At 36.6% G+C, this 26,867-nt stretch overlaps 1 protein-coding gene and 1 long non-coding RNA gene across 9 annotated transcripts in view; one reads left to right on the forward strand and one right to left on the reverse strand.

Annotated features, from left to right (window-relative positions):
* Positions 1 to 18,868, forward strand: part of FYN (FYN proto-oncogene, Src family tyrosine kinase) — a 120,063-nt gene extending 101,195 nt beyond the window's left edge. For 5 of the 8 annotated variants that reach the window (XM_026726601.2, XM_026726600.2, XM_087913014.1 and 2 more), the window contains 6 exons: positions 4,909 to 5,073; positions 7,091 to 7,270; positions 10,596 to 10,672; positions 10,765 to 10,918; positions 16,831 to 16,962; positions 17,313 to 18,868. In XM_026726601.2, coding sequence (XP_026582386.1) covers positions 4,909 to 5,073; positions 7,091 to 7,270; positions 10,596 to 10,672; positions 10,765 to 10,918; positions 16,831 to 16,962; positions 17,313 to 17,521 — 917 coding nt within the window. In that variant the 3' untranslated portion in view covers positions 17,522 to 18,868. Of the gene's footprint in view, positions 1 to 4,908; positions 5,074 to 5,487; positions 5,644 to 7,090; positions 7,271 to 10,595; positions 10,673 to 10,764; positions 10,919 to 16,830; positions 16,963 to 17,312 lie in introns of all 8 variants that reach the window. The other 3 variants (XM_026726602.2, XM_087913030.1, XM_087913040.1) reach the window with 2 other exon arrangements.
* The window catches only part of LOC113455320 (uncharacterized), a 42,823-nt gene that overhangs the window by 5,224 nt on the left and 10,732 nt on the right, over positions 1 to 26,867 (reverse strand). The window lies entirely within an intron of this gene.

Raw genomic sequence — 26,867 nt, forward strand, 5'->3', positions numbered from 1 at the left:
CTTTTCATTTCTAATATCTTTGTTTCCTTTTTTAATCTTACTTTTTTTTCTATTGTTATAATATTGTAGTAATCCATGGCATAGTTTTGTCACTAGTACGACAAATTTCTACTTTAAAAGTATATGCTTCTCCAGGGGTATCATCCTGGATGAACTGTTATAAACCTGGTACAATCCACTTATTCAGATAGCAACACCTGTAATTTCCTAGCAGTATTTCTAGAAGATATCAGAATCCAGAATGACAATCTGGAGATTTGCCTGAAAGTTTTATCAAGCAATCTATAATTACCAGAGAGCCGTGAATGAATAGGAGACAGTCCTTAAAATTAATGATGGGCCTGTTGAGGGTATTTGGGCAAATATATCATCAACTAATACACTGGCAAGAGCCAATGGCGTTTTACTAACTCTGTATTTGCATTATGCCGTTACAGCTGTTTTTACAAAAGAAGTAGGGTTTCCTCTTCAGATAATAAATTCTTAGCGTCAACCATTGATTGTTTTCTACTTCATTTCACAAGCTACCTTGGTAAATCACCACCAGCTCTCCTTGCCCTTTCAAACATCTTCATATAACATGAAAAAAACAATGAGACTTGAGATTGAGATTGACTGGGGGATTGTTTTGTTCCCATTGAAGCATTTAGGCTACAGTAATGAATAAAAACATTTTAGGATAATAGTGTTAAAAGTTTATACTCCACCCAAAATGATTTGAGCATGCTCAGAAACATGTCACAATATCTGAGATGTATGTTATGGCTCTATTTCTGTTAACCCTGACCAGCTTTCTCCTGCTTTTAGCATTCATTAATCTCAGGCTAGGTGTGATAGAAATGATACTGTCCTTCAAGAGTCACTCATGCCATAATGCAATTTGGAAAAAAAGAGAATGCTTGGCTCTTGTTACAAAAAAGACTACGAAGGCTAAGAACCTTTTGTTTAGTCACAGTACAGTAGAAGAGATAGATAAATCAGCCTATAGAATCTCCAGCAAACATCTTCTGGGACATTGGGGAAGGGCACAACGATGAAACAAGAAAGAGGTAACCTTAGGCTACCTTAATATTTTATTAGAATATATGATATGCCCTACATATTTTCAAAATAGTACTGTGATGGCAGTAGTTGAACTGCCAACAAAATACCAATGCTAGACTGCTAACAACATGAAGCAGCTGTGTTGATTCCGAGTTTAACTCAGACACAATTAAAATCACTAACTTAAATCTATAAAACTGCACCAAATGTAAACCTGATAACTGTCATAATTTTTGCTGAAATGTTTTCTTTGGATTGACCAGACAAGAAATAAAAGCTTCATTGATTGTGAAGTCCAGATTATATATTGCATTTTCTTGATGCCAAGTCTGAATTATTTTTGGTATCAGATGAAAACCTTTCTATTTGTCTATATCTTTTAGATTTCAATTAAATAATCTTCAAGAATTGGGATTTATAGATGATGATTTATTTGCTGCTGACTTTTTATGTAAAAGTTGAATACTACCAACTTTTTATGTAAACCACACTATAAAATGAATGATCAGAATGAAAATATTGGAAATAGATATGCAAACTATTTGCATCTAAGACTCCCTTCAAGGGATTCCTATGCTTGCGTTGGTTTTTTGCTTCTGTGGTTTACTCTAGCTGACTTCCTCCCTGTATCTTCCTTTAAATGAAGAAAACCTAGTCTTCCTTCTCCAAATGTTCACCAGTTTCAGTGAATCTATTCATATTAGTCCCTGCAATAGTTTGGAATATCAGAAATAGAGCAGCTATTCTTAAAACAGCAGGCTGAGTGTCAGGAATTATTCTTATGCTGTGGCAAGAGAAGCATTAGGCAGTGTAGCAGTAGGATCTCCATATATTAACCAAACCCAGGACTGAAATAGCAGTTGGATGTATATACTATACATCCTTCCAGAACTTGCCAATCAAATCTGCATTTCATTTCCTTAGTTCAGCTGCAGTTGCAATATATAGCTACAGAACAAACTTGAAAGTACTGTCTCTCTAAGTCAAGGTATACACTATTTTTTCCACTTTGCGGAAATAACTGTCTGATATCAGTATATTCCTGAACTTAACAGTGACTGGCACTCTGCCTTTTCCTAGAGTTTTTAAACAAATACTTTAAAGATTTCAGGGCTTCTTGTTTTTGATGGATGTTCAATATTCCCCTCTTTTTAAAAGAAATATCAAAATGTAGAAAAGGGTAAATTTATTCCTAAAGAGTCAATTGAGTAAATTTTATTTTAAGTGTTACTTAAACATTCCTGATTTAAAACTTAATTTCTGCTTCTGATATCCATGTGCACACATGTGTAACCATGATACCCATGTATAACAGATGTGACCAAACTCCACCCTTCATTTTTGCATAGTACCTACGTAGCAACATTTAACACCTAAAGTTTCATACTAATGTGAAAAAGTACACACTATTGAATGTTTTTCTTTTTTAAACATATTTCAACATATAGGTATTTGATCTTTATTTCAATAATATTGATAGAGGAAAGGGATATAACAAATACATAGATTATTTACATTTTGTAGTCCATTGTATAATTTAAATAAACATAATTGCTAATTGTATATAATTATATATACAATATATATACGATTGTATAATCGTATATAAACAACATCATGAGAGAGGCTTTGGGAGAAACCAATTTTATTTAAACCTCATTTAAATGCTTTTTGTTGTTGAAGTTTGATTGCTATGCCTAAATCAAAAGTGCTCTGAGGCATTCAGAAAGAAGATTATATATGTCAATGGATTTGGGAAGGAATATTAAAAGATTCTCTAACAATTGGACATCAATCATACTACTGTCTGGAAGATCATCTACAATGGAGAAGATTTCCAACAACTGCCAACTTGGCCAGGGCAGGCCAGCAACCTGAGAGCAGAATACACAAGGTTGATAGTAGTCTCTAAGAACCTTAACATTTCATCATAGGACATACAGATAGCTCTCCCCAGTGTGCAAGAGTCTACTATTAGAAAGAACCTGCACAAATTAGATCTATCTGGGAGGTATGCTGGAGGAAAACCTTTGCTACCCAAAGACACAAAAGGGCAAATCTAAATTTGGCACCTAGGCAAAGAATGAGATTTATGGAACATGTACTCTGGATAGCTAAGGCAGAAATAGAGATATTTGGTCATAATACCAAAAGTCATATTTGGTGGAAGCCAAAGAGAACATTCACCGGGGGGTGGGGGGAACCTGATACCATCTATAAAGCATGGTGGTGAAAATGTTAGGGTTTGGGGCTGCTTTGCTTTATCAGGGCCTGGGCAACTCACTGTTCTAGAATTCACTATAAATTCTTCCCCGTACAGAGGTTGAAAATGTGGGGCCATCTATCAGAAGACTGATGCTCAGTCAAAAGCCAGTGACCCTAAACACTGAAGTAATTTCACCAAGGAAGGGCTGAAAAAAAGAAGTGGAGGGTTCTGGAATGGCCTGGATCTAAATCCCACTGAGGTGACATGGGGTGACTCAAGCTGTTCACGCAAGAAATCCCGCAAACATTTCACAGATGAAAAAATTCTGTATGGAAGATTAGGAAAAAAAAATCCCCTCAGTTGATGTCAGAGTCTGGCAGACAGTTACAAGAAAAGCTGTATTTGAGATTATTTTTACTTTTTCCACAGAAGGGAATGGCATATCTATTAATTTTTTTAGTGAATAAAGGATCACAAAGTCAGTTTTTCATAGCTGTTTCAGTTACATTTCCTTCCTATACTGTGTAATAAAGATAAAATATTTATATGCCCATATATGTTTAAAAAGGGGGAGACTTTACATGGAGTGTACTGAATTTTTTTCACATGATTGTATATGTTTCCCATTTCTTCTCAAGTCTAAGATCCAATTAACCTTAAAATACAACCAAATTAATACTGGTGCTCCTGTTAACAGTGGTAATAGAGAAGAATAGAGGAATAGAAAGGAATAGAAATATAATGGAGAGAAAAGAAGAGGTTGGAATAGGTCATGCCAACATTTGAATGCCCTTCCAATCAATTAAGAAAGAAACAGTAACCGGGAGTAAAGTTGAATGAGACCAGTGATTTCTGTTAAAGAGTCATTCTTATTAACACCTGATGTTTTGGGGAAGCTTTGTAAAAGACTCTAAGATAGATGCAAAGCAGAAATCAGGATTAGGCTTAAGAATCTTGTCTCATCTTTTTACATTTTGTAACCACCTCAGTCTCCTATTCAAGCTAAGCAAAAGAAAGCAGTGTGGCATCTAAAATACAGAGGACTCGGAATTAACGGAAGTACAAATTTTAGGGATTTATTTATTTATTAAATTGTTATGTCACACATCTCCCCTATAAGGTGACTCTGTGTGGTTTACAAATTATAAAACTAGTAGAAAAATAATTAAAATACTAAGACATTAAAACAGAGGTCCCCCAACGTGGCAATTTTAAGACTTGTGCACTTCAACTCCCAGAATTCTCCAGCCAGCCTTGAAGTCCACAAGTCTTAAAGTTGCCAAGTTTGGGGGGCCCTGCATTAAAACTACACAGATTAAGATTTTAAAACTATGCTAAAGCCAGAACTAAGATATGGCTGGGACGGGGATGGGGTCTTATTATCCTGTCAGCCACCTCCAGTGTTGAGTGCCCCCTTTGGGGTCCCAGGCCAACCAGCAAAGCCAAGTTTTCATAGTCTTCCAAAAGGATGGAAGCAGTTCTCACCTCCAGTGGTATGCAGGATGATTAATCTTCAAGCTTATTTTGGAATGCTACTAACAAGACATTTTAACTTGTTTACTAGCACTATTTTTGTTTGTTTTTTCTTCTGTGCTTGCTATGTTTGTTTGATGTTTGTTACTCTTTTCTTTCCCTGTGCTTTACTTCTCCTTCATCAGAGAGAGCTGCGGGTCTTTGCTGCCGCTTAGTAGTCCCTTGTCATAAAGGAATGCCAAGGCTTACTGACCTGTCTGTCAAAACCAAAGATGTCTGGGAAATTCCACGAGAATCACTACAGTTGATCAAGAGACTGGGAAATGGGCAGTTTGGGGAAGTATGGATGGGTATGCTGAGAAAATATTTTAACTTATTTAGTCAGCCCCCAGCTATTGGGGACAGGTACGGAAGATGGAAGGTGGAAGCAAAAGTAATAGGGATCAGCAACGGGAAGAACAGATGTCTTCCGTTACTTAGAGTAATACGCTCCTCTCTGAAAAACTTATCATTTTAAAAAAAATGATAAAAAGACAAGTGATGCAATGGGTTTAGTTGCTAGCTTTAGCAAGCTGCCTTCAGTTTTCAAATATACTAATCAGATAGTGTAGCTATGGAAATATTTATTGTGAGTCGGCTGTCTAGAATCAAAACTGTTACTGAATGGTAACTAATGAGGGAACAAAGCACCTTCCATCTTTCCCTGTGCATGCAATTACTCTATGAATTATAAGTATTTCTTTTATTAATTTCCTTTTCTGTAGAGAAAGCTGATGGTTTATGTTTTAACTTAACTGTGATTGCATCGAATTATACTCCACAAACTGTCGGATTGGCTAAGGATGCATGGGAAGTTGCACGAGATTCATTGTTTCTGGAAAAGAAGCTGGGTCAGGGCTGTTTCGCTGAAGTGTGGAGTGGTAAGGCAGCGAAAACTGTTCTGGTTTGGGACGGATACTTAAAGCCATCAGGAAAGAAGTCAATTTCAGACAAGAAAGGCATTATGAACACAAATTCCAGTGAACTAATATTGTCACCTAAGAGAATGCTAGGCTTATTTTCCTAGTCCATACAAGCACAGAAAGAAAACATATGTTGTCTTCTGTGTTATATTGTAAAAAAAAAAATGCATTGTTGATTCTAGAATTGGAGATTTCCAGTTCTCAAGTTCTACTGTTATTTATATGGTCCAAGATCCCATTATTGTGCGCTGGTTCATTTCTTGGAGCTCTTGTTAGCGTTTATGAGACCAGATAAAGTGTCTAGTAATCAGGGATGCAAATCCTTTTGATATAGTAATCAAGATTTAATTTCAAACATGGATTTTTTACTTTATAGCAAAAAAGCTTCTATCTGCATATAATTATTGGGACAGTCTTTTGCTAGTTACTAATAAATAGCTGAGCCACATGGCTATAGCTTTCTTTTAGTATGCAAATTGTCAACTCTATAGCATATGTGAAAACGAATTCATTATATTAGTTAACATTTGTCTAGCTTTCAATCTTTTTTTCCTCCCTCAAAAATAAAAGTTCCTAGTTTTAGAATATTAACAAAAAATAGTTCCATAGATGATTATGAAATAAAACAAATTCTGAGCTGTAGACAGATCAAATCACATTTTTAGCTGATCTATGAATTTTTTTATTCATTAGCATCCTCATAATTTCTAGAGGAGAATTAATTTGGACAAGAGTCCATGGAATCCTTGCCTTCATGTTTTACTGTTATTTATATTGTAAAGAATACTATGTTGTGTGTTGCTTTGGCCCTATGTGCAGTCTTTCTCCAGTAGAAAGAGGTTTGTTTATGACTTTAAAAAAAGGATAGCAATTTTGGCAGAAGAATATTTATCAATACATTTCAGCCCAATAAATTTGTTCAATAATTTGGAATCTTCTAATGAACTTGAATTCATCCCCCCCACCACATCCCCAGGAGCTTGGTGCTGTGCTTTGTGAAATGCATTTGACTCAAGTACCTTGTTCTACTAAATCACCCAATAAACTAAGTCATTAAGATAGGTTTTTCATGTTTGTACTCATCCCTCTTTCAACTGTAGAGGATGAACCTAACTTGAAGTAGTTGGATCACCAATTTTCTGCAACTGCATTAGTGTTCACTGCTTCTTATATGTAACATTTATGGATTAATCTTTCCAACTCATTTTTGGTATCACAGCAGCCTTCCCTAACTTGGTGCTCTTCAGATCTGTGCCTTAAGGATGCTGTTAGTTGAAAAGCAATGCATTTGGAGGATAATCAGATTGGGAAAGGCTGCTTTAATATCTGCAAATAGCATTCTGTAGTTTAGTTCTCAGTCAGGAATGTGTAAAATTTATTTAGTCATCTATCCATCTGTTAATAGGTACTTGGAATGGGAATACTAAAGTGGCAATAAAGACATTGAAGCCTGGCACTATGTCCCCAGAATCATTCCTGGAAGAAGCCCAGATCATGAAAAAGCTAAAGCATGACAAACTGGTCCAACTTTATGCTGTGGTATCAGAAGAACCCATCTACATTGTCACAGAATATATGGGTAAAGGTAAGATAAGAAGCATGTGTACTTAATAGATTGCAGGATGCAAATTAAACTCTGCTATTAAGCCTACCTTGTATTTAATTAATTATACAATGTTGATACCATTCATTTCATTCATTCATTTCATTCTTATCTATAATTATACCCTTTTCTTATCTAGACTCTTACCATCAAACCCATAAAATCTTTGAAAGTAGCATATATGTTTCTGTGTCAGAATATAACAAGCAGATAATGTTTTGACAAAATGTCCTATGTTAATTATAATAATAAGATAATAAGGCATTAGAACATGCCACATTGCCTCTAGAATTCATTCCAACTCTTAAGAGCCATTGCAGTGTAATAGTTATAATGAGTAGGAAGAGGGAATATAAGGGTTAGAATATTGATAAGGTAAATGAAGGTAAAGAATAAAGAACTAAAATTTCCTTGTAATACTAGAAAGATCTCCCCAACCACACAAAAAGTTTTACTGCCACCAAACAATTAAGACTTCCTCTCTCTCCTCAAGCCCTTGCCATTTTAGTTGCTTACTGAAAGACAAAATCTATTTGAGCTACAATATCCAAAAACTTGTATATCCTTTCTGAAATCCTTTCACTTGTATCTTTTTTCTTGTGCCTCATTCTGAGTAAAAATCTAGCAGAGATTTTGTATGTTTTATATCCCAACTTTAAATTGTTGAAAAGAAAATATACTTTCTTTTATGCATTTAAATTGTATCTTCACATTAGTGATTCAGTGTTCTGTATCATTTAAAATCACTCTGAACGTTTAAAGCAATTTTTATTTTTGTTTTTAGTGTTTTTTATATTTTGAGTGACCAGGTATTCAAAATATTAATTCATTTTTGTAAATATGAATGGTTCTATTATGATTCAAAACATTAAAGTTTGTATGAGTAAAAGGAATGAATGTTCCTTCATATATTCCTTCGGAATTTATATTGGACGAGAACCTTAATTAAATGTTCATATATTCCTTTGCCTGTTGTATTCAAATTTTCAAATACCCATGATTTGAACTCCAAAAATTGGCATCGTCTCTTTGACTGGAATCACAAAGATTTGAGAGGGCTGAATGGAATCTAAGGAATCTAATCCATAGACACTAAAAATGACATTTTTGGAAATTATTAGCATGATCTAGATAGAATAGTTAAGGCCTTTCCAAACAATACCAGAATTTCCCAGTTTTTTTATATTTCAGTATTTTTTGAGACTATTCATAATAATTTTATTTTTTATTTCCTTCAGTTTTTTATGGCTTTATGATTACCTTTCACATAAATATTTCAAAACGGTCAGTTTTCTTCTTTTCCATTCTTCTGATCCTATTTGACAATTCGTACCAGTCTGTTACCACAATACCTTAAAATGTTTATATATTATTGCATCTTACTCTCCCTTAAATGGCAATGGTTATTGATTTTCACATCCTAAAGTAATTATATTTTGGTTTCATGAATTTGCTGAGCTCAGCATTGCTGTGTGATCAAGCTACTTTCTCCCTCTAGAAATGCTTAAGTAAGCATTCTGAACTCTTTAAATATATTATCTACACAAAAGTTCTGTGCTGATGATAAAGTAGTGGGAAGAGTTCCTTTTAATAATTTACCCATGACTGGGCACTGCTGTTTCTTTAAATAATAATGTAGAACGCTTCGTTTGTCCTAATAAGGATTCATCTTTGTTGTGTTGGCCAAATTGATATTACAGAATGTACATTTTTTTTCAGCTGTTACTTACTTCACACAAATCAGTTTTCCAGGAACTTTATCACTTCTGTTCTGCATTGTAGAGAATTATTTTTGTTTGGGGTAGAATAACTATATTGAGAGGGGGAGGACCTGAATCCAAAGCTATGTGGGACTTAAGCCTTAACACCATTATCTAATGATGCTTTAGATAAAGGGTAGCAATAATTTTATGGATTGTAACTCTGAAAACATGTACTACATGTTTACTTATTTATAAATTGCATATGCCTTCAAAGATTAAAATCATACAGTCATAAAAAATGTCAGGTTAATATAACATTCATCCTACTGAATTTTAGGATTAATCCAGAGGCAATTTTCAGTGATTCCATCTTCCATGTGTAGCCAAAATATTTCAGCAAACCATCAACAGCTGCAGCAGATTTAATATATCATCCTACTTGAGAGGTAGGAACATATTTGATAGTGGGGCAAATATTCAATAGTGAATATCCAATAGTGAATCCCTTAAGTGATTCCTTAAGTGAGAAATTGCAACAGTGTTTTTGGCAGATCATCAAGAGGCAAAATTTCCCTGTTACATGCAATGGGGAGCAGGTGGCAAAGGAGAGAACCAGATAGATGGACTGGTTAAAGGTGCCAAGCTAGTAGATAGAAAGCAGTGGATTCTGTTCTTTCTTGCATCCAGCTGAGTGACTTGGGCTATCTCAGCCTTAAGAAGAAAGTAATGAAAAAGCTACTTCCAAAAATGTTGCCAAGAAAACTTCAGGGAAGTTGCCAGAAGTTAAGAATGATTACGAGATACCCCCTGCCCTCAAAAGCAGAGGGTGGGTTGCTTTTGAAAGTGTATTCAGCTTTAATCACCAAAACCAACACTCCCTAATCTCTTTAACACACATTCTTAGAACTTCAGGCATCACCCACATTACTATATCATTTCTGCACTTCCTGGCATCTATTGCTAGTCCCAAAACAAATAAAAAAGTTTGCCCCACTATCAAATATGTTCCTACCTCTAAAGTAGGATGATATATTAAATCTGCTGCAGCTGTTGATGGTTTGCTGAAATATTTTGGCTACATGGGGAAGATGGAATCACTGAAAATTGCCTCTGGATTAACCCTAGAATTCAGTAGGATGAATGTTATATTAACCTGACATTTTTTATGACTGTGTGATTTTAATCTTTGAAGGCATATGCAATTTATAAATAAGTAAACATGTATAGTACATGTTTTCAGAGTTGCAATCCATAAAATTATTATGATAGTAAATGATTGCTGATTTTAAAACTTTGAATTATATTTGTATATGGAGAATGGCTAAAGAATTATTAATACAACATTGGAAAAACAAGTCTATACCTCATACATTTAATTTGTCATCATATGAACAAGAGATTTGGGCAAAACAAGAAAAAAGGAGAAATGGTTTGGAATTTCTTTGATCATGGAATATATTTCCAGCTTTCCCTTAATCCACATTGCTTGGGAGGAGTAAATTTCTAATTTTTATTATTATATTAACACTGTTTATGAATGTAATTTTCAACTATTTTGAAACAATCAAACATTATTTAGGAACCTATTTTTATTTGTATTGCAGGAAGCTTGCTAGATTTCCTAAAAGATGGCGAAGGAAGAGCTCTGAAATTGCCAAATCTGGTAGACATGGCAGCACAGGTAAATATGAATATGTCATTAATTCAAGGTATGCTTGTGAAAGCAAGTTGTATTTATTAATTAGTGTATGTCATGTATTGTGAATTAAACAGGTTGCTGCAGGTATGGCTTATATAGAGCGAATGAATTACATACACAGAGATCTGCGTTCTGCAAACATCCTGGTGGGGAATGGTCTAATATGCAAAATTGCTGATTTTGGATTAGCAAGATTAATTGAAGACAATGAATACACAGCCAGACAAGGTAGGATGTGTGGCAAATATAACCAGTTATATTTGTAAATATTATGTGCAGAAAGACATGCCCTCAAAGTGGGTCGCTTTCTGTTGCATACTTGTTTTAAATGTCATTTGCATTTAATTTTTGAGATAAAAATTGTAATTGCCAAGTCCACTGGATAGGAAAGATATTTATCATTATTTTATTTATGACCTCTCTGGCAAATTTGGAAATAGTAGTAGTCTTCAGCAAGAGTGATTGCAATTATAACCCCAAACATTTAAAACAAATAACTCCAAACATTTAAGCAACAGAAATAATTTATTACCAACTTTCTTGGTCATTAGTTTCTGTGAATGGTGTGTGTGTGTGTGTGTTTAGTAACTTTCCCCTTAAAAAAATGTCTAGTGCCATATTGAAAATATCTTGGAATACATGTTCTATCATAGTGACTTCATTTTTTGTGATAAACATGAGGAATCCTAATTATTTGTACTGTTAAACACTAAGTCTTCATAGGTTGTTGGCCAATTATGGTCTCCACAAATGGAACTAAGTGATTTCCTATTAAAATAAATTTAAAATACATTTATTGTGTTCTAGCAAATTCACCCATACAGCATGTAATAGAAAATCTTTTCATAGTGAAAACTATAATCAGTTTGAAAAAAATTATCTAAGTATATTAGAGAAAATCATAGGTACATTTTTAGTTTTCATGTAATATAGACCACATTTAAAAATTAAGAGTTTCTCTAAATATGTTCTTTATATTCAAAATATAGCAATCAAATGCTTTTCTGCCTATGGAGATTCTCAGTCATCCAGGTCATGGTTGTCCCAAAGGTGCTTTTTCAAGAGGCAACTGGACTTTCTGAAGAAGCTTCTTGAATGAGAAGCAAAACCCCTTCAAAGAAAAACGAGAAAGTCCAGTTGCCTCTTGAAAAAGCATCTTTGGGACAAATGCTTTTCTGCTGCTCTTGGTATCTTAATTCTTAGAGGCTCTGGCATGCATTCTCCCACCCCACCCCCCACTTCCATGATCTTGTCACATAGATTTTCCATTGGGGTATAGCTAGAGGACTGATTGTTTATCTAACTAGCTAGTGTTCCTGTGGGGTTTTGACATGCAGGAACTGAACACTGGCTGGAAAAATGTGATACAAGCTGGCAGTAGCTTCTAGAGACAGGATATACTCACCCCTATGAAGACCTGAAGGCTGAATTTCAAAAACAGACTTTTCTTTTTCTTACAGTATTGTGTACTTGACATTAATTGGGCTGACTTCCTGCCTCTTCCATCCCCCAAAAGCTTTCTTGAATCCCTGAAGACATGACTAAAGGAAGCAGATGGTGTTAAGATACCCATCCCCTGTTAATTTGCAGATCATAGAATTCTGAGTTTAGTCTGATTATTTTTGTATTGATTTCTAACAGCTATGCTGACTATAGGTGAGAGCCAATAGGATGATCAACATTATTTTCCATAAATCATAAGCAAGAGATGGATGTACATTGGCCAATAAAAAGTAATTTGTGAAAATTCTATCTCCAGTACCACAGCCTCATCCCAGATTTGGAAACCATAAATAAGTGATCAAGTCATGTTAAAATATTTCTAGATGTTTCCTAGAAAGGCTAAAAGGTTATAAAGATGGGACTGAAAGTGTTAAAGTATTGAAAGGCTATATGTTTGTACACTGCTCAGAAAAATAAAGGGAACACTTAAACAACACAATGTAACTCCAAGTCAATCACACTTCTGTGAAATCAAACTGCCCACTTAGGTAGCAACACTAATTGACAATCAATTTCACATGCTGTTGTGCAAATGGAATAGACAACAGGTGGAAAGCATAGGCAGTTAGCAAGACATCCCCAATAAAGGAGTGGTTCTGCAGGTGGTGACCACAGACCACTTCTCAGTTCCTATGCTTTCTGGCTGATGGTTTGGTCACTTTTGAATGCTGGCGGTGCTTTCACTCTAGTGGTAGCATGAGACGGAGTCTACAACCCACACAAGTGGCTCAGGTAGTGCAGCTCATCCAGGATGGCACATCAATGTGAGCTGTGGCAAGAAGGTTTGCTGTGTCTGTCAGTGTAGTGTCCAGAACATGGAGGCGCTACCAGGAGACAGGCCAGTACATCAGAAGACATGGAGGAGGCCGTAGGAGGGCAACATCAGCATCAGGACCGCTACTTCCACCTTTGTGCAAGGAGGGACAGGAGGAGCACTGCCAGAGCCCTGCAAAATGACCTCCAGTGGGCCAGAAATGTGCATGTGGCTGCTCAAACAGTCAGAAACAGACTCCATGATGGTGGTATGAGGGCCCAACGTCCACAGGTGGGGCTTGTGCTTACAGCCCAACTCCATGCAGGACATTTGGCATTTGCCAGAGAACACCAAGATTGGCAAATTTGCCACTGGCACCCTGTGCTCTTCACAGAAGAAAGCAGGTTCACACTGAGCACATGTGACAGACGTGACAAGGTTGTGGAGAATGTTCTGCTGCCTGCAACATCCTCCAGCGTGACCAGTTTGGCAGTGGTTAGTAATGGTGAGGGGTGGCATTTCTTTAGGGGGCCGCACAACCCTCCATGTGCTCGCCAGAGGTAGCCTGACTGTCATTAGGTACCAAGATGAGATCCTCAGACCCCTTGTGAGACCATATGTTGGTGCGGTTGGCCCTGGGTTCCTCCTAATGCACGACAGTGCTAGACCTAATGTGGCTGGAGTGTGTCAGCAGTTCCTGCAAGACGAAGGCATTGATGCTATGGACTGGCCTGCCCGTTCCCCAGACCTGAATCCAATTGAGCACATCTGGGCCATCATGTCTCACTCCATCCACCAATGTCACGTTGCACCACAGACTGTCCAGGAGTTGGGGAATGCTTTAATCCAGGTGTGGGAGGAGATCCCTCAGCAGACCATCTGCCACCTCACCAGGAGCATGCCCAGGCATTGTAGGGAGGTCAGACAGGCACGTGGGGGCCACACACACTACTGAGCCTCATTTTGACTTGTTTTAAGGACATTACATCAAAGTTGGATCAGCCTATAGTGTTTTTTTCCACTTTAATTTTGACTGTAACTCCAAAAACAGACCTCCATGGGTTGCTAAATTTGATTTCCATTGATAATTTTTGTGTGATTTTGTTGTCAGCACATTCAACTATGTAATGAACCAAGTATTTAATGAGAATGTTTCATTCATTTAGATCTAGGATGTCTTATTTTTGTGTTCCCTTTATTTTTTTGAGCAGTGTATAATACAAAATGGTTAATGGAATTTTCAGTGAGTACAGAAATAGCTGAAGGTTAGGTAAAATAGTGGGAACATTGGATATATTCTGAGGATCTGCTGTGTGTTAGGGTCTTTGAATTTATTTGTGTTAATTTAAGCTATGTACAAATTGTCATTTTGGGGGAATATTACAAACAGGTTTCTCCTAACACTTTTATAGTTATAACACAGTTACAGTAACTTTGATAATGACAAACATAAAGGAGGAGATACTTATGTTTTTTTGTCCTGTGTGTGAAATGGCAAATTGGTAAATATTGTTTGATAAAAGACTTGGTATAAATGGAAAAATGTTTTCTCAATTGCTTATTTGGATAATCTCTATATGTATTACTTGCTTTTTGCTAATATAGCTGTAGGGACAGATATGGTTTTGTAGTAATTTCAGTTAAATCCAGACCGCTGATAATTGAAAGAACCCTGCGTAATAAGAATGTACAAAGCATTTTGAATTCAAAATGGCTGTTTTGACAAATGAAATAAACCACTTTGTACATAGAACAGGTTTTAAGCAGTTTTGAAATATTTAAAGCATTTTAGAAAAGTTTCATGATCAAGAGAACTTTTCTTCAAGCTTTCAAAATGTTCCGAGTACAGGTAATCCTCGACTTTCAACCACAATTAGAACCAGAATGTTAGTCATTGAGTGAAGTGGTCATTAAGCAAGATGCCGACATGACTGGTTCATGCAAGACCACCAACCTGGCACTACTGGTTGCAGTTATCTAGATCATTAAGCAGACAGAACTAAAGAGAGCTGCTTATTAAGTTCAACTCCCTATATGCATGGAAGGGAATTTCTTTGAAGCACTGAAGGAACAAAACTAGGATCTTCAGATTGTGAGCTCCATTTCAACTCAATGGAAGACTTTCCCTTCTGTTGACTTTCTCGGGGAGGCAACCGGTCATAAATGAAAACTATAAACAGCCAAGCACCCAGATCATGTAACAGTGATGGTGAGGTGGTGGTGCAACATTTTGCAATGGCCAGAAGTGTGTTATAGGCTGTAAAGCACCCATTTTGTAGTTGTCATAATCTGGACAATAGTTTCACATCCACGATAAACCATTTTTAATTTGAAAAGAAATTTGCTTTGTCAAATTGTTTCAAATTTGAAACAATACAAATTCAAACAGCTTTACAGATCATTTTACCTAGGAATTGTATGAATCTTTGTATTCATTCTTCGGAAAAAAAATGGTAATTGTTGTGATCAAGTTCTGAAAGATATAAGAAGCTTACATAAAAACTTATTTTTTAAATTGCTAACTGTATCATGCTCTTTCTAAATGTCTTATGATTCTAGATGTAAATTGGATACATTTTACTCTTGATAATGATGTGTTTTCCCAGATATCGGAACTGCAGATCAGCTAAGCCAACAGACATGTATCTTTGATATGTGAATAGTTTGTAATACTGAATCATATCAGTCACTGGTACCTCCTGAATTTTAAGTGAGCATTTTATTCAAGTGTTCCAGCAGATAATAATGTTATTGTTGTTTTTATTGAAATTAATTAGTTTCCTACTCCTAGGTGTATCAACATTTTTCTTTCCTCTTTCAATTCATCGTTTATATTTGACACAAAGCTAAATTCTCTAACAGAGTGGAAACCCAGGTCTAACAGGGTTGACTCACTTAAACCAAAATGATACTTATTACTTTGCTGACCACAATTCATCAAAATAATAATAATCTGCAAGAACTATTATCTGCCTGCAAACAACAACTGGTGGTACCACAAAATAGACCAAGTAATAGAAAATGAAGATGCTAAAATGCTCTGATGCTTTAGAATTCAAACAGACAAGCATCTGCCACACAACATCTTGGACTTAACAATTAGCAATAAAGTCAAATGTCTGGATAGTGAGCATTGCAGTACTTTAAGATGGCAGAATAGAAGAGAAAGAATTGGAGAAGACAAAATACAAAGATCCTGCAAATAAAGTAGAGAGATTGTGGCAAAAGAGTGCAGACCCCTAACTTCTGGGGCACTATTGAATACCATTGCCATTGACACAATCACCACCAGTCAATTGCAAAAGGCAGCTTTATTTGGAACACTTTACACCTTTAACAGCATCAAACAATAATATCTGCATATCCCAAGGAAAGGCAATAAAAAGGCCAAATCCAGTCCAAACATCTGGCTGACTGTGCAACCAGCCATAATAAAGATTTAGAGCTATATCAAAACACTTCAGATTCTAACCAAATCACAGTTGGAATGTAATGGGGCTGTCGACTTAATCTACAGGAAAACAATTAGAATGCTTAAGTAATTGAGCAGTTAGGTCTTAGAACATGAATATGGTTTCCATGAATACAAATACACTATTTGAAAGTTCTGCCTTTCATTTATTTGAAAACACAAATTTATTTGAGAAATATAGAAACAGAAAGGTTAGCATTGTGTTCCAAAAGTTCAGACTTCAGTGTCGGATAAAAAGGTTTGAATTATGTTTCAAATGGGATCATTTATTAAAATACGCGACAAAGGTTTCACAAGAAGAATGCAGTTAATAACTTTTTTGATATTTATTTATTTTTCATTCTCCTATATAGGTTTATTAGCCATTAATTCACAACGAAAGGCTTACTGATGATTTCTGTGTTCTCTCAGGTGCAAAATTTCCTATCAAGTGGACTGCTCCAGAAGCTGCATTATATGGAAGATTTACAATAAAGTCTGATGTTTGGTCCTTTGGGATATTACTTACAGAATTAGTAACAAAAGGGAGAGTACCATATCCAGGTAAGAGGAAAATAGAAATTAAAGAAAAGAAAACCAAAGTGAAATCAAGCACTTTAACTGATAGATCCAAATAAGTGATAGGTCCATGATATTTTGCATGAAAAATGCTACCTTTGTCTATTTCAGGATTCAGTCAGGAAACATTGATCATGTAAAATCAATTACATAGAGCACACATGATATAGTGGTGGTTGTTAGGGGTGCCTGTCCAATAAGACATTCATAATAAACATTTGGGGAAAAATCTATTTTCCAAATAAATAGCTCACATTCAGATAAAAATTATATTGCAACCCTACTCAAGATTCTATTTTTTACATCTCTTCAACATTGTTTATATTTCCTATAAGGTATGAATAATCGTGAAGTCCTAGAACAGGTAGAAAGAGGATACAGAATGCCATGTCCTCAAGATTGCCCAATATCTCTACATGAGCTCATGATCCATTGCTGGAAAAAAGACCCAGAAGAGCGGCCAACTTTTGAGTACTTGCAGGGTTTCCTGGAAGACTACTTTACGGCAACTGAACCCCAATACCAACCAGGTGATAACCTGTAATTTGCAGGGCTGCGCAAACCAGTTGCCAGGTGTTACATTTGCAATTGACATAGGTTGAATGGTTCAAGGCTGTATCTTAGAGCACCAAATATACTGAAGCCAGAAGATGAGAACTTCTAAAACTATGTGTCCTAAAAATCTGAATTTCTCCGAACAGAAAGGTGAACACGTGGGGGTTTTTTTCTTAATCAAAGACTTTGAAACTACATTGTTTTAATGTTATGTAAACTGCAAAATCTTTGTTCACTGTAAATAATAATTCAGTGCCAATAATTTATCCTAGTGCTTTCCTTTTTTAAAACAAAATGCAGAATTATGTGATTTTAACTAGTTTTCTCCTGATTCAACGAAAGTATTATTTTCCAGAAGTGGCCTCTTTTTGTCTACATTTTTTCATATTCTAACAAAATAAAATCAGGACCAGTGTTTGGAGGTTTGTTTTGTTTCTTTTATATATAGAAATATGTAAAATATATACATACCTGTATATATAGTCCACAGGTGCTATATAGCTAAAGGAAATTCATTTCAGAAACAGATTCCATAATGCTAAAGCACCCAGAAAGACTTCACTGGGGACATTGAACACTGGTGATGATTCTAAAACCGGTGACTGAATATTTGGCTTTTTCCCAGCATGACTTTTTAAATTGGATTGCACTTTTTGGTTTTACTATATAACTGTAGGTTGTTATAAGTTTTGATCTTTCAAAACTCATGTACAACATTTCAACAACATTTGCCAAGTGTGTAGTTTGATTTTGGGATCAGAATTAAAACAGACTTAATTAATGAAAAGTACCCCTGCCTGGACCGGAAGGTTGAAACTGCAAGTGCTTTTGTGTATCAAAATATGTAAACTGAATTTTCTGATTTTTTTAAAAAATAATAAACATTGTAATCCCATGCAATAGTCTCAACCTCATAGCCTTTTAGTCATATCAAGATGCTTTTTCATTCATCAAGCTCAGCTAGAATATCTTTTCTGTGTACCATTTTCCATCATTATATAGGTGTTTTAAATGTCCTGTACTGCTAATGAAATTATTTTCAATATGTCTGCAAGTGTTTCAGTAGAATTACTATGCACTTCTTTTCTGGGAAATGAGAGCAGTGGGATGCACAAAAATATTACTTCTTCAGTTGTGTCTATCAACCTTGAATTCTTTCCTTCTTTCTTTCTAACCAAAAAGAAACAAAAACCCCAGTCCTTTCGACTTATAAGTTTTTTTAAAAATAATGCTATGATCTTAATTACATTTTGTTATTGTTTTATTTGCAAGTTTATGTTTTTTAAATGTTTAACTGTCTTAATTTAGTAATTAAAAAAACCATTTTACATTTGGATTTTCGTTGATTTGTTTGAATTACAGGCAATGATAGATTTTGTGGTAGAGGAAGCACCTCTTTGGTTATTTGGCTCTTGGGCATGGTTGTTCCTAGACAGTGGTGTGATTTATCTAGATTCCAACTTCAGAGGATGTTCGAACGTTGTTTTCTCTTGTTATTATTCCAGAATGACATCTTTAATATTAATCTGTATGTTTTCATGAGATGAACTGGGGACATTGGATAGAATTCTGTGTAAGAGTGCATTTTGCACAATAATTAACCTGGAAATTCCCCCCAAAAATAGTTGAAGCAAACCAATGATAAAGTAAGATAAAGTACTCATAGGAGCAATCATGCAAATCAGTGCTTCTCAAACATTATATCAAGCATCAGTTGGCCTTTCAGAGTATCACTAGGGGTCACTGGATCTTCAAAAATGCAAAGAAAGGTCTCCATTTGACAACACTGCTATCAATCAGCCTTCATTTTAAAAAACAAATGCTTTCGTGTAGTCTTCCATTGTTACCTTTTTGGCAGAAAAAGATATAATTTTTTTCTGTCAGAATTTCTGTGATGTTATAGTATAGATTATATCTCACATTTATCACTGCTTTATTCTTACAGAAGGAAGAACTAGGAGGTTTTTGTTCATACAACTCACATTATTTATTTGCAAGTAATGAGTATTATTAAATTGTTGTCTCCAGAATTTGCCTTTGCATACTCAATTGCAGACAAAGAACTTAAAAACAGTTTCATAGATGCCTTTGTCTTGTTGCTAAGATACTGGTGCAAGAAAAATGTATATCTACTGTAACCTTTGTGGAAGAATAGGAGTATCCACTTTAGATAAATATGCCACTTTAATGCTGTAATTTCTAAATGTTGCATTAAGTAGAGGAAACCAGTGGTTAGTTGTTTCATAGTCTGAGGATACAAATCCTCAGATTCTTAAAATGGAAGAATTCAAAAGATTTTCCTATTCTAGTCAAATATGTCGCCCACTTAGTTCTTCGTCACAACGTCGTCACGTGATATATCGTGATTTTTCTCCCTTCCCTAAACTGGGTGTGGGCATGGCCAGCTTGTGATGCACCCGGGTTTGACAGCCCTGCCTTAAGGGAAGAGATTTAATATACCTGAAGGTTGACAAATCAATCAAAAGGCATTGTCCATTTACTTTGTTTTGCCCTGCTCAACCCTTTGTTGTTGATGTTGTATGTGGAAAACATGGAGGGGAAACAAAGGAATGTCAAATGGAAGGCACTGTCTGAACCACCCTTAAAAGAAATTGGAAATACTTGCAGTCCACTTTGTGTTGAAATTGAAGACATGTATGTCGATTTGGTGGGATTACTAAGAGTTAGCTTTTCATTAAATGTTAAAACTTTGTCTGATTCCTGACAAAAAAGTATTCTTAGCCTTAGCCTTAGTGAGGGGCAATTCTTCAATAAGACATTTAAATGTGTCTGACTTTGAGCCAATCTTGACTCCGTTTGGACAGGTCCCTGCAGTTTTCTTGGCAAAATGTTGGAAGTCGTTTTCCCTTGCCTTTTTCCTAGGGCTGAAAGAGAATGACTGGCCCAAGGTGTCCCAGTTGGTTTTGGGCATTAGGCTGGACTAGAATCCACAGTCCTTCTGGTGCTTTAATCATGATACCAAACTTGTTCTCGACATGTATGTAGTGCTGCACTATTTCACTTACCATAGATCAGTATACCATTTCTAGTTCTGTTTTCCCTGTAAGATTTTTTTTGCCTATTAAACCATTTTTAATGGTGACAAAGATAGCATTTTTCATTTGTTGTTGACCAATTTCAAAGAAAATGAGACAATCTATTGTGAATTAATTTTCAGCATTTTACTACAGCAGTGAACTGCCATAATTTCTAATGTGATCATACTGTGCATTTTGTCTGTGGTATTAAAAATCAAATCATCACTGTTGTATGTAAACTCTGACAAATGGAATGATTATTAGTTGTTTATTACGGTAGATATTTACCTGCCATTGCACTCAGACCACATGGCAATAAACAATATAATATAATTATAATAAAATATTCATACTATAAGATTGAACTAAATCAAAGAAAAATAGTATCATAAATCAAAGGCATCTTCTCATCTCCCTGAGGCAATGTGAAACAATTCAGGTTTTTGAAGCTTTAAAAGGGTCAGTAATGTGGGAGCCAATCTAATCTCCAGCAGGAGGCTGTTCCTTAGCGCCTCAAGCTCCCTCATTTCACTGAAGTAGAAACAAATTCACCGGGATAAGTAAACTGGAGGTTAAATCCCGCTAAGGAAAACAGTCCTACTGAGACTTTGATGCCAAACCTTGATTAAGAAAATCCAGGAAGACGCTTTTAACTTCACTTTGTGGGGGAATTACAGAGCTAACGTTAAAGGAATGCAAAAATAGTAAACTCTGCTTTGTCTTGGGAAAGAGGAAAGGGTGAGAAACCCAAAATAATCCCACCTTGATTCTTTTTAGAATAAGAGGATGCAGAAGGAAATTTAGTAAGGCTTTCAAGAGTCTGTTGTTATACCCTCTAGCAGTCGAGAAGAGTTCCAGTAGTTCTGTGGTGCCTGCTTCCTGAAAGCCTCATATTCCTTATTCCTTATTTTAGAAATGGCAGTTTATCCTTGAGGAACTCAAGGTTGCAATAGAACCTGCCGAAGCATTGTAACAATTTCAACAGCCAGTGGTACAAGTAATTCTGCATTTGGGACACAGCTTACCTCAACCAGGAGCATCTCAACAGCTACAGCCAACGTAGTTATTTCTTCACTCTCATAAGAGTTTTCTGAGGAAGTTGGAAGAACCCAGAACCAGTTTCTGACTTTCACAACTCATTGTAAATTGTTTAGGGAATGTCAGCAAACATAATTTTTATAGATCATTTCAACTTTCGTTCCTAGTGCCCTCAGAGTGTCCTCAGCCAAATGAGTTATGTTCCTCATTGAAGGCATGGATCCATTGCTGGATAAATATGAGAACAGTATGCAAAAATATATAGCTGCATTTAACAACTCAGGACAGTGACAGGAAATGAGAGATTTGCAAGCTGAAACAAGGCAACCACCGAGTTTGAGAGAGTATCAGATTTGCAATCACATGTTAGGGATATGGGGTGGAGTGATCTTACTCTGATTGATCGGTTCCAAGAAAAACATGATGAACTCAGGAGTGAATTAGTGAAACAAGGCACACCATAGAATTCAGACAAATTGTTACAAAATTGTGTGTTAATTCATAGGTGAATGGAGAAGACAAGGCATAGGAGGGGAAAGGGAAAGAACTTTTGTGGACTCTATTCACCTCTTCCTCCCCATAGCCTTGGAAGTAAGTGCTGGACAATCTATGCAAAAGGAGCAATAAGATTATATCCATAACAGAGAAGCGGAAGAAGAAAGATCTTGGTTTGCATTTCTGTAGCGGAGCTCCAGGACACTGAGTTAAGGTTTGCCCCATTAAGGTATTGGCCCCAGTTGCCAAGTGCCACACTCGTGGAACTGCAGACCACAAAACAAGCAAGTGCCTGAGCCTCAGCTTTTGAAATGTTTGCAGGGTTCACTCTCAAGAGCTCAGCAGATTTGACCTCAAGACAGTTAAGAAGAGCTTTGGCCGCTGACAACAGGCAAGTATATTTTATTATCCCTTTTATATTTTGTGCATACTCAATTCTCAATTCCTCTAGACTAGGGCTGTCAAACTCACAGCTGGTGGACCGGATGCATCATGTGCTGGCCATATCCATGCCCAGTTTAGCGAAGGGGGGGAAGTCACATCATGTGACTACGTTATGAAGACGCAACTTTGACATCCCTGCTCTAGATCTGGGTGCAATAGCTAGATTCATATGTGAGCTCCCAGTGCAAAGAATATAAACTGTCCACACAATTAGTAGAGACTTATGTTTGTAGAAATGAATGGTGGACAAGCTCTTCAAATTGATTGTATTGTTCAAGTGAACAGAATTGGTGGATTGGGAAGAAGATGTTGCATCACTGGAGTTTTTAAAAAAGAGATTGGACAACGATTTGTCTGAAATGGTATAGGATTATCTACTTGAACAGAGGATTGGACTAGAAGACTTCCACAGTCCCTTCCAATTCTGTTCTGCTAAGGGGATTTGATCATGCAGAGCGAAATTATTGAAAACAATGAAGAGAAGTCACAGTGTGGCTTTAATTATGAATTGAATAGCTAAAATGTTTGCCCATAAAGCGGTTAGAGAAATTTGGTGGCTGAGGTTAAGAGTATTTCTTAAGGTCTGGCCAATTTACCTTAGCTCCTCCCTTACTTATTAGGAGTGTGGGATTCTGTTTCAATGGGTTTTATTGCTGATCTTTCTCATGAACAGTTTAATAGCAATAGCACAGACTTATATAGTGCTTTACAGCCCTGTCTAAGTGGTTTACAGACTCAGCATGTTACCCCCAACAATCTGGGTGCTCATTTTACCATCCTCAGAAGGATGGAAGGCTGAGTCAACCTTGAGCTGGTCAGAATCAAATTGTTGGCAGTTGGCAGAGTTAGCTTGCAAAAATACTGCGCCACTAATGCTCTTTTCTGCTAACTAAAAAATGCTAGTTACCATTTTTTGTGATAGACAATTTGTTCACTAAGATAGCTCATTTTTATTACCTGCAAGAGCTTTCCATCAGCCTAGGAGATTGCACAATGTTTTTTGTACATTTTTATGTACAGGGGCCTAGTCAATTATGTGATCCTAGATTACAACTCTCAATTTACAGTACATTCAGTTTTGGAAAGCCCAATTCCAGCGATTAGACATTCACATTCATTTGTGATCCAACCTCTAATGGGAAAAGAGAGAAGGTAAACTAATTGTTCGAACAGCTACTTAAAATGCTAAACCTATTAACAGAGAAGGTAAAAACAATTGCTAGAACAGTTACTTGAAATGCTAGGTCTATTATCAGCAAGACAATTGGATTGAACTGTTGCTTTTGATGAAGTTTGTACATCACATCTTAATACCTTTCTCTGCAATAGGCATGTTTCTCTTTCAGGCAGTCAATGGCTATTGCCACCTCTACCTTTCGTACCTTTCATGATGCCAGCATCTGAGGTTCCTTGAGCCTCAGACTTCCTGCAGGAGAAGCAGGCTACTCCAATCCTTTCAAGGGCCAGATTTAGGAAAGGCTGCGTACAAGCAGACCACATATGCACATGGGCAAGATTGCTTTGGGGGGTTTGATGTGGCTTTCCATTACATTTTTACCTTCTGCCCGCTCATCTAAAAAGCTGGACTCAAAAATGTATCGGTTCCTTCCCAGTTACCTAGCAAATGAATCCCATGGCCTTTTTTTTTTGCCATTGTCTACTCCTGTAAAGATTCCTCTGGTCCTCCATTGTGTCTTGCTGGCTTATGATAAGCCCCTGTGCTCCTTATTTTTGAATGAGAAGCAGTTCCTCCCCTTCCCAGTCCTATATTGGTGCACAAAGAAGAAGAATATGAAGTGGAATGTACTTTGGGTAATGGAGCCAGGAAGAATTATTTGGAATATTTGGTTTACTGGAATCTTTACCCTGAGAGATAATGAGAGATGACCAATCAGATGACCACCCCTTCTACAGCAGTTTCATTGAAAATTCTCACCCAATTCCCATGCCTGTAATATACCCAACTGTCAATAGGAAGTGAGCCCAGGACCAAGATGATTCTGTCCTTTCCACCATGTTGTACTTTCCAACTCAGGCCATCATTCAACAGGAAGGGAGAGAGGACACTCCATCTCCAACTGACTGCATGGCAAGACTGGGGACTCTGGGGAGCTGCCAAGTGAGGAAAAGGGGGAGTAAGTCTATTGGTTCCCATAGCAACAGGCTAGTCTCTTTGTATGCCAGAGGGGAGACCGAGTGATCTTTCTGGCATGGAAGAGGAAGCAAGGAACCAAGAACTGCTTTTTCTCTAAACTAGAGATGGCCCTGTTTTTTATTCTTACCAATAAACTTTTCCTGAAAGTCCAGGGCACAGCTTCCCACTAGTCTATAGTTATCAGGTCAGTGGCAGAGATTTACATCCATTTCCCTTTAGTTCTGAGTATTCTTTCAAATCTGAAACAGTCTATTTGACAGAATAGCCCGTTTCAAGCTCAAAGTGTTTTGAATTTTAAAACATCTTTGCACATCTCAACACTCCAGTACCCCCCTATTATCCTCATGCTTGGAGACACTCAATAATAGTCATTAGCAAGACATGATTGGTTTTAAGGCAACCTGGGAGATGGTGGTTTTTCTTCAAAAATCTCAGGCCCCCAAATTAATTGTAGCGCTGTGTCTTGGGAAAATTAAAACAAACAGATTATAACTGCAAGATCATCAGAAGCCATCATCAAATGCAGCTTTCAGTTCTGCACAGGAAGCAAGTTAAACCTCATGCTTATCAGGCATTGATGTCGTTGGCTTTTTTTTTCCTTTCCATTGGCCAGAACCCACCTTCCTACTGCTGAAAGTCAGTTCCGGGCTTCTTCCTGCTGCAACAGTGATGCAAACAAAGATTCCATTTGCACAAAACCACACGTGTCACTTGAGGAGGAACCCAGTGCAAGGAAAGTGCTTATGATGCCTCCGTCTGATATGCAGGCTCCTCAGTTTATTTCATGTGCGATATTGAAACCACATCTTGTCATGGTCTGTAGTCTCACCTGAAGAGTTGGCAACAAAGGTGTTTCCAGATGGAAGGACTCCTAGCCTACCAGACAAAAAAGTATTGCTCATCCGTATCAACCTTTAATGGGAAGAGAAACAAATACTGAAAGCAAGGAAGGGAGGAGCATAGTGGCCCATTGTTAGAATAGACTACAAACAGAACGAAGTAGATCCTGCAAAGTGTAAATCATTTTAACGTAGAGATTTTAAGGACAAATGTTGGTTCTTAAGACAATTGTGTTTCTCTTCCACTTGGCAATTTCTCCTCTATCCATAGAGTAATTTGTTAGTATTCCCTCTCTATTTTTTACCCAATTATATTATTATCCAGGGGTGGGAGTGTGGAACAGAGCAGGAAATCTCCCAAGGGTCACCAAACCATTCTTCTGGATGTCTGTGTTTACACCATAAATGTCTACAGGGAAAGGGCTTTGTGTGTCTGTGCAAAAGAACTCTAAGCTTTAGCTCATGCAAAGGCCTCCATGTGTTTTTGTGCTCAGATTCCACTTCTAGAGACATTTACTCTGTACCTGTGGATGTTGGGTTGGATTGTGTGACATGAATGACATCAAGGGTGTGTACTCTTCCTTTTTACTCAAGAAAGTTTACAGTCTTCCAAGATGTCTTACACTAATTTGAGCTTTGTTTCCTTATTTATTTCTTCTTCTTGGTCTATTTTTTTTTCCTTTGCTTTCACGCACACTAGTTTATAAAACTGCAGGGAGAGGTAGCTTAAATCTTGCACATATTTTCCTGAAGCCAGTCACATTCAGCTCAATTGGACTTTTAGAGAGATGTGCATAAGATAGTAGTAGAATATGGTTTGGTGAATGCTACTATGACAAGTACTTAATTGAAAAAGTGTCTTTTGAAAGATGATAAAATGGGTGGGAGGAAATTCTGAGGCATATGGGGCAAAGAAGGAGTAATAAGTGGAATTGTTTCAGAAAGCAAATGGATGAAATGATGATGTGAACATTTCATCAGGGACATGAGATTAGTGATTATGGATTTATACAGGGAAATAAAAGAACTGGCCCTGTAGTGAATGCAGCCCTCATCACAGATATATTTACTAGTAGATTTACATGACCTGTTTCACTTGCATAAGAACTCGTATTTAGATGAGCACATACACACTACAGCAACCCTGAATAGCGGGTGGGGGGAGGAACAGGTCATCTATATAACATCTTCCAACAAAATGGATATCCACATAACTTCAACAGAAAGTGCCTGCCCATTCAACCCAATATAGCAAAACCAAGATAAATTGTAATAAAGAGTAGCACTGCCATACCTCCAAAATACGTCAGAAACCAGCAATAGACT

This window comes from Pseudonaja textilis, chromosome 1 (assembly GCF_049901715.1).
Source record: "Pseudonaja textilis isolate UNSWEBS1 chromosome 1, rPseTex1.2, whole genome shotgun sequence".
Taxonomy (NCBI): Eukaryota; Metazoa; Chordata; class Lepidosauria; order Squamata; family Elapidae; genus Pseudonaja; species Pseudonaja textilis.